The 8340-nt window shown below is 53.2% G+C and overlaps 1 protein-coding gene across 3 annotated transcripts in view; it reads left to right on the top strand.

Moving 5' to 3' along the window:
• The window catches only part of ZNF76 (zinc finger protein 76), a 37621-nt gene extending 29582 nt beyond the window's left edge, over positions 1-8039 (top strand). For 2 of the 3 annotated variants that reach the window (XM_011945386.1, XM_011945385.1), the window contains exons 6-14: positions 2017-2133; positions 2392-2467; positions 3027-3152; positions 3307-3486; positions 4303-4536; positions 4630-4793; positions 5498-5662; positions 6194-6307; positions 7196-8039. In XM_011945386.1, the coding sequence (XP_011800776.1) occupies positions 2017-2133; positions 2392-2467; positions 3027-3152; positions 3307-3486; positions 4303-4536; positions 4630-4793; positions 5498-5662; positions 6194-6307; positions 7196-7300 (1281 nt within the window). In that variant the 3' untranslated portion in view covers positions 7301-8039. The remainder of the gene's footprint in view (positions 1-2016; positions 2134-2391; positions 2468-3026; positions 3153-3306; positions 3487-4302; positions 4537-4629; positions 4794-5497; positions 5663-6193; positions 6308-7195) is intronic. The other variant, XM_011945387.1, reaches the window with a different exon arrangement.
• Positions 8040-8340: the final 301 nt, after the last annotated feature.

Genomic DNA, 8340 nt, shown 5'->3' with positions numbered 1-8340 from the left:
CATTTAAAAATTGAAAATATTTATAAAAAATAAATATTTTTTATAAATAAAAAATTCGTTTTATTTATAACGAAACCAGTGTGGCTGAATGGTGGGGGAAAAAAGGAAGTCCTTAGGTCTTTTCAAAATGAAGCACAGGCTAGGTGCAGAGGCTTACACCTGTAATCCCAGCACTTTGGGAGGCTGAGGCAGGTGGATCACTTGAGTCCAGTCTGGGCAACATGGCGAAACCTCATCTCTACAAAAAAAATACAAAACCAAATTAGCGGCCAGGCACGGTGGCTCAAGCCTGTAATCCCAGCACTTTGGGAGGCCGAGACGGGCGGATCACGAGGTCAGGAGATCGAGACCATCGTGGCTAACACAGTGAAACCCCGTCTCTACTAAAAAATACAAAAAACTAGCCGGGCAAGGTGGCAGGCGCCTGTAGTCCCAGCTACTCGGGAGGCTGAGGCAGGAGAATGGCGTAAACCTGGGAGGCAGAGCTTGCAGTGAGCCGAGATCCAGCCACTGCACTCCAGCCTGAGTGACAGAGCGAGACTCCGTCTCAAAAAAAAAAAAACAAATTAGCTGGGCATGGTGGTGCCCACCTGTGGTCCCAGCTACTGGGAAGCAGAGGTGGGCGGATCAGGAGGCGGTGATTGCAGTGAGCTGAGATTGTCCCACTGCACTCCAGCCTGGGCAACAGAGGGAGACCCTATCAAAAAAAAAAAAAAAGCAGCAGCAGCAGCACAAAACTTTACAGCAGGATACGTTCACTCCCACCCTAGTTCCCTGAGGTATATTTTAGAGACCAAATGTGAGATTCGATGTTGATGTAAAGAGAAGTGGGTTTTATTTAACTCATGAGCCCTGAGATCTGTGCTTGCTCTACTGCTACCTAGTCCAAACTTGGGTGAGTCCCTCCTCTCCCAGACCTCAGCTTATTCCTAATATGATGAGATGGGACAAGATGATCTCAGAGGTCACTTCTATCCCTGATGTTCCTTGATTCCCGTGATTACCCCAGGAGCTAGTGAGACATGGAATGAAATCCAAGTGCCTGTGTGGGTTAGCCCGCCAAGCAGGTCTGGCCACCTCTGACCCTACCCTCTACCCAGAAGCTGCTTAAGTGTCCATGAAACTCGCAGCTGCTTGAGCCCGTGAGCTGGAGCCTAACTAGACAGACCTTGCCATGAATTTGGCGTTACCCCTGTGTCCCCTGCTCACCGTGACTTGCAGAGTTCAGTTTCAGGAGCTCCTGGAAAGACCAGAGTGTGATTCTGAAACATTCCAGAAAGAAAGACTAAGGGACACCAGGACCCTGCCCCGGCAAGCAGAAGAGCAATAAGGGCTCTTTGCATCCAGGGGCTGGTGTGAGATGGGTGGTTTTAGCAATATCCCCAGAAGAGGAGACAAGGGGAGGACTTGTCAGCTGGGTGCTGTCATAAGAGCTGACATTTCTGGTGGGAACTGCAGCACTCCCCTGGGTGCTTCTGGTTGTGGCCACCTCACTCTAGGCCCCATGTCCTATCACATGAACCTGGGTGAGCTCATCTCCACAGCAAGCCCCCTTGTTTATGTACTTTTTAAGCACTAGTTTCATGCCAGGAGGAAGGGGACCCCTCCCATCAGAAGATGAAGGTCTTGAGAGTTGCAGGCTCCTAGGCGTGTGTACTAAGAAGGAGGGTTTCTGGCACTTGGCCCAGTTCAAGCATGGCCATTCAGACAACCTCCCTTTCCACCTTACCTAGCTGTCTATGTGATAGCCTTTCTTCAATAGCTGTCACAGCCACTGTAACCTGTAGGTCTCCCTTTATTCCATCAGAGATGGGTGGTGACTCCCCATGCCCACCGTGTTTCTTCTGTAGCATGCCCCAGCATCTGTTCCTTGTCTGTCTAGATATGTTCTTCTGCCCCAGAAGCCCCTGACAGGCTTAACCCTGCCTATTGGGTCTTAAGCTGCCAGCAGGGCCCTGTGTCCCACCTTCTTCACTAGGGAGAATACATATAGGGATCTCAAGATTTTTCCCCCAGGTTCTTCATGACAGCCAGATTCCGCATAGTGGAAAAGGACAGCAAGTTGGAGACAGAGCATTCCGCTGTGGCTACAAGGGCTGTGGGCGTCTCTACACCACCGCTCATCACTTAAAGGTAAGGTTGCTGGTAGACAGTCTTCAGCTCTGCAGTCTTCCCTTCCAGGCTGTAATTCTACCTTTCCACTTTGATTGGAATTGGTCCCTGCCCTCAAGTTGCTGGAGGGAAGAAATGAGGGTACACAGGAATGTCAGCACAGAGCGTTTGACACACATGAATGGTACAGGAGGGAAGAGAATCAGGGTCCTAAAGAAAACCAAAGAACCCAGGTCATACCCTTGCTCCTCTGAATTATGTGATCACTTGTCCTCACAGGTGCATGAACGAGCTCATACAGGTGACCGTCCATACAGATGTGACTTCCCCAGCTGTGGAAAGGCCTTTGCCACAGGTAACCTGCCTGGTGGGCTGCTTCCAGTTGAGGGTGGAGGGTTCTAGTTCTGTTTGGGATCTCTGTGAAGGGAACCCAACAGCAGGCTGCTTTCCTGGAGAAACTACCGTCAGAGTACTCTGACTTGCAGGGTGCTCTCTCTGGAGGAAACCTTGTTACGGGAGTGAAAGGCAGCATGGTTCAGGCCAGCAGAAGGAGCCTGGAGGGTTGGTGGAGAGACCCAGCCTCTTGTGTCAGCTCTGATGCCAACCAGCTGTGGATTATTGGGTGGGCCATTGCATCTCTCTGGGCTTATTTTCCCCTCTGTGAAACTAGGACCTTTAGTCACGAGTTCTCTTAAGTTTCTTTCATGCTCATGTTCTGGTATGGCTCCAACTGCACCTGGAGAGGGAAGCAGGGCAGAGTGGACTTTTCCAGCCCCTGCCCAGGCAGGGGTGGGATAGAGGCAGACATGGGTTTCTTGAGCCAAAGGAGATGGAGAGCCTGTGCATGAGGTGGACGGTGGAGGATGAGACCCCACTGGGTGCTCATCTCACCCCTCCCTGCCACATGTGGACAGGCTATGGACTGAAGAGCCACGTTCGTACCCACACTGGTGAGAAACCATACAAGTGCCCAGAGGAGCTGTGCAGCAAGGCCTTCAAGACCTCAGGAGACCTGCAGAAGCATGTCCGTACCCACACTGGTATGCTGGGCCCTGCCCACTCCAACCCCATTCCCTGGGCAAAAGGAATTCAGCTTGCCTTTCAGACTTAGACCTGGAGCCTGGTGCCATCCCCTGCTTGCTCAGGCATGGCCCTCTTTCCCACACCCCTCCTCACATCCCACCATTTGCATAGGTGAACGCCCGTTCCGGTGTCCTTTTGAGGGCTGTGGCCGCTCCTTCACCACGTCCAACATCCGCAAGGTACATGTGCGCACCCACACAGGCGAGAGGCCCTACACCTGCCCGGAGCCCCACTGTGGCCGCGGCTTCACCAGCGCCACCAACTATAAGAATCATGTGCGCATCCACACAGGTGGGCTAGCTGGCATGCAAGGACTACCCTCACTCAGACCCCAACCCCTCTACTGTAGTCTTCCCATCTAAGACACATTCCCAACTCCCAGCCCAGAACCCTTCTGTGCCAGCCATTCCAGGCTGGTGTGGGGGTGGGGTTTCTCCAGAACAACTCCACTTGCAGTGAGCAGTTCCTCCATTTCCAGTTAGGTCCAATCTGAAAGGTATTGCCAGTCCTCTCTGGGGTCCCTCAGCTCTCTACCACCCCTCTACACCCACCCTGAACTCTCCAACTCTGACTGAGCTCCTGAAAAGAGGCCAGGGTCAGGAATGGTGGGGAAGAAGCAGAGTGAACTGTCGCCTTCAACTCCTCACCTTTTCCGCCGTCCATGACTCCTGTGTATCCTCACCCTCCCCAGTGTTGTGTGCCCTGGTCCAGCTTTCCGTGTTGTCTCTCAGCATGTGTGTCCCCTCTTTCCCATCACAACTGATACTTCAGTCATCCTTGCCTCTTGCCTCTGCTGTTCACCACTCTCAACCTCCCAGCCTCAACCTTATAAGCCCCAGTGCCCCCACCAGCCCCTTCACTAGCCCCAGCCTTGCCCTGTCCCCCATTTCCTTTCCACCTTGTCTCTGGATTCATTGGTTCAACACTCTTGTCCTCTCTGTGTTGCTCTGGCCATCTTCCCCAACCCTGTCCATTCAGAGTCTCAGGTCTTAGTCCCTCTCCCTCCCTCTGGCTCTCCCTTCACCAACCCTGTCCCTTACCCCTGTCCCCTTAGTTTCCCCCTTGCCAGCCCCAGTTCCCACCCCCCTCACAGCCCAGTGTCCCCAGGGGAGAAGCCATACGTTTGCACGGTGCCAGGCTGCGGGAAACGCTTCACCGAGTACTCAAGCTTGTATAAGCACCACGTGGTGCACACACACTGCAAGCCCTACACCTGCAGCACCTGCGGCAAGACCTACCGGCAGACCTCCACCTTGGCCATGCACAAGCGCAGCGCCCACGGTGAGCTGGAGGCCACGGAGGAGAGCGAGCAGGCCCTCTATGAGCAGCAGCAGCTTGAGGGTAAGGGGAGTGGGCAGGGAGTGAGAGTGGGAACAAGCCAGGCCTCCCCATGGCATCTGGTAGCAGGTGTCAGCCTTGGCTCTCCTCTCCCAGCCGCCTCTGCAGCCGAGGAGAGCCCGCCACCCAAACGAGCCCGGATAGCTTACCTTTCGGAGGTGAAGGAAGAGAGTGATGACATCCCAGCCCAAGTGGCCATGGTGACCGAAGAAGATGGGGCCCCCCAGGTGGCTCTGATCACTCAGGATGGTGCCCAGCAGGTACAGGCCCTGGAGTACAGAGGTGCCACACTAGCTGGCACTCTCCACTCTCTCTGGGGACTCTGGGAGCCTTGAAGTTCTGACAGCCCCACTGCCACCCAGCTTCCTGTTTCAGTTTTATAGACCTCAGAAGCTGAGGCTGAGGGGACCACATCTTGTAGCACAACCTCTCCTCCTGTGCTTCCAGCGCAGTCTCTGGGGCTTCTGGAGCACAGTTAGTAGTTTCTCTTTTTACTTGGAGGCTGACAGGTCCTGTTCATCTGAACAGGACATGGGATGTCCTTCTCGAGAGAGGCATGTGCGTATAGCAGCCAGAACATGGTATGGGGTCTGAAAGCCTGGGGTCTGGTCCTACCAGTGTACTAGCCAGCTGCATAACCTGACCCTTGTCAGTACCCTTGTTAGAAAGTGCATCTATGCTTTCTAGAGTTGTTAGGACACAATCAGGTGGTGACCCTGAGCTGCATACAACAGGGCCCGGAGGCAAAATGGTGATAAATAGAAGTAGGCAGTGGAATTCTTCTAGTGTGGCCTCTCTTTGCAGCCTTGGACCCATTTTGTTTGCCTGTCACCCATCCCTTCCACCACTGTGACATGAAACTAATAAGCTGACCTTGTCTGGGAGAGCAGGTATATCTTCCTTAGGGACTTTCAGACAACCCTCCACTGATACTGCCAGCTCATCTTCCCCCTCCTGTTGGCAGGTTAGCCTGTCCCCGGAAGACCTCCAGGCCCTGGGGAGTGCCATCAGTATGGTCACCCAGCACAGCAGCACCACTCTCACCATCCCCAGCCATGATGCCAACCTGGCCACATCTGGCACACATACAGTCACCATGGTCAGCGCCGATGGCACCCAGACGCAGCCCGTATGACCAGGGGGTTTGCTTGGGGTTTCTTATTTTGTCATTCCTTTCCATGGGGTGGGCATTAAAATGCACTCTAAACTAGTCAAGCTTTCTTACCAGGACAAAGATTCCCCACAAAAAAAGGGGTCTTCCCCACAGTTCCTGGGCCATGAGCAGCTCTCATCTTTAAAAGCAGTTGAATGGAGGTTAAGAGACACTTTATACATCTCAATTCAACCCTGACTTGTTTTGCAACCTTAGGCAAATCACTTTTCCGTGGACTTCTGTCCATTTTCAAGTGAGAGGATTAAAATATCTCTGGAATTTTTTATAGCTCTGTATTCAAAATCCCTAAATTAAATTGGGCTCTAAGTTGGGAGGAAACCCAGCCTTACTTAGATCTGAGCCTCAGGCTAATTAATCTGACCCATATGGTTTTATCCATTCTCTTCTGGGTTGTTCCCAGCACCTTAATTGGAGGGATGTTTATTTGGATCATGGGAAGGGAGAGTATACTGCAGGTGGAATGGAAGACCTCCTTTTGCCTTTTAGGTCACAATCATTACCTCTGGGGCTGTGGTGGCTGAGGACTCAAGTGTAGCATCTCTTCGTCATCAACAGGTGGCACTGTTGGCCACAGCCAACGGAACGCACATTGCAGTGCAAGTGAGTAGAGATCTGGGAGGAAAGGGTATCCCACGGCCAGAGAAGGCAACAAGGAATAAAGGGGAATTAGATGAGGATCTTGAAGAGAAGGGCATCTGACTCAAAAAGAGCCCATTTCAGAGGACAGATCCCTTCCCTCCTGCATCCATGCATCTGTCTCAGGCTCGCTCTTGGCTGAGGCAGAATGTTGAAGCCTCTTCTGGCCTTCAGGATAACTCCGATGGCAGTCTACCTGTGGTCCAAGTCCTTCATCTCTTTGTGTCTCTATTTCTTCATCTGAAAATTGAGGGCCGGGCGCGGTGGCTCAAGCCTGTAATCCCAGCACTTTGGGAGGCCGAGACGGGTGGATCACGAGGTCAGGAGATCGAGACCATCCTGGCTAACACTGTGAAACCCCGTCTCTACTAAAAAATACAAAAAACTAGCCGGGCGAGGTGGCGGGCGCCTGTAGTCCCAGCTACTTGGGAGGCTGAGGCAGGAGAATGGCGTAAACCTGGGAGGCGGAGCTTGCAGTGAGCTGAGATCCGGCCACTGCACTCCAGGCCGGGCGACAGAGCAAGACTCCGTCTCAAAAAAAAAAAAAAAGAAAGAAAGAAAATTGAGGAGGCTGAAGTAGATGATCACCTCGGTTCTCTTCAGCCAGTCTTTCTTCTGTGAGCAAGCTGTCTCTCTGACCCTGACTATTCCAGGGCCCGCTGGCCATGCCTAGCCTAATAGGACTCTTCATCTGTGAACTTCATGTTTATTGGAGCCCTACTAAGTGCTCAGCGTGTGGCACTGGATAGATGGGGGAGAGTAAAAAAAAAAAGTAGACCACATACTACTAACACTGAAATCTAGCAGGGAGGGTCTCACTCTCTCCTTCCTTCTGCACCCCCTTCCCCACAGCTGGAGGAACAGCAGACCTTAGAGGAGGCCATCAGTGTGGCCACCGCGGCCATGCAGCAAGGGGCCGTGACCCTGGAGACAACAGTGTCGGAGAGTGGCTGCTGAGTCCAAGAGGGCTGGGTCTCACACCATGCTGGAGGAAGTGCCATGCTGCATGGCCACTCTTGCCCCCAAGGGCCCAAGCTGTGGCTGACACATGGAAGGTGGCCACATAGGTCTCTGGGATGAGAAGACAGCAAGAAAATGGTCTAACTGAAGGGAATGGGGACCCTGCCCAAGATGGAGGCCAGGCAGCTGGAATCAGGGGAGTGCATCATCCTCGGGAGCTGACAACAAACCAGGCTACACCAGGGTGCCCTCCTCTCAAAATCAGCTGGGCACCCGCTCTCCTAAAGAACACCCTTCTGGCCCTCAGTCTGCTCTCCTTCTCAGGTAGAGATTGGGGCTGCTATGGGAACTGGCCCTCTTAGGGGACAGCCACAGACAGCTCTTAAGCCCAGTAGCAGCGGAGCAGGCCCTGTCCTGCCCTCCCAGCAATAACCACCTTCCTGGAGGTCAGCTGAGATGCCTGGCTACTTGGCACCAGGGACTTCCTGACACCACAGTCAATTAATTCCTCAGGGGCCTGTGGCTGGAGAAAAGGTGCCCAGCCCCCGCCACTCCTCAGCTGCCCCCCAACCTCTCTATGGCAGAGAGGTAGGGAGTGGCCCTGTACATAGACTGCTGAGGATTGGGTTTGATTTGTTTTGTTTTGTTTTAAATTCCATTTTGATAATTTTTTTCCTGCTCTGGGTGGTGGTGGCACATGGATGAATGAGTATTTAATAAAAGTTCCAAATTTCCACCTGGGTCCCTCCATCCTTTCAGCTCTAGGCCCGGGTGGCAGGATTGGTCAAGTCAGGCTCTCAGCCCTGTCTCCCTGGCACAAACCCTACTGAGCCTTGGTGCCAGAGTGGTGGGGCTGGCCTGCCAGGGACACAGATGGGAAGGAAGCCCAGTATAAGATAAAGCCCTGAGGAGCTGCTGGTGGCTTCTTGCCCACAGCTGAGCAGGTGGGCTCCAGGGTGGCCAAACAGGACCAGGATGACCGCTGCTTCCAGGCTCTGGCCGAATCTTGGGCCTCAGGTGATTAATCTGGAGGAACT

Source organism: Colobus angolensis, unplaced genomic scaffold, assembly GCF_000951035.1.
Source record: "Colobus angolensis palliatus isolate OR3802 unplaced genomic scaffold, Cang.pa_1.0 Scaffold24, whole genome shotgun sequence".
Taxonomy (NCBI): Eukaryota; Metazoa; Chordata; class Mammalia; order Primates; family Cercopithecidae; genus Colobus; species Colobus angolensis.
Note: the sequence above shows the minus strand (reverse complement) of the source record. Positions and strands in the feature narration are given on the sequence as shown.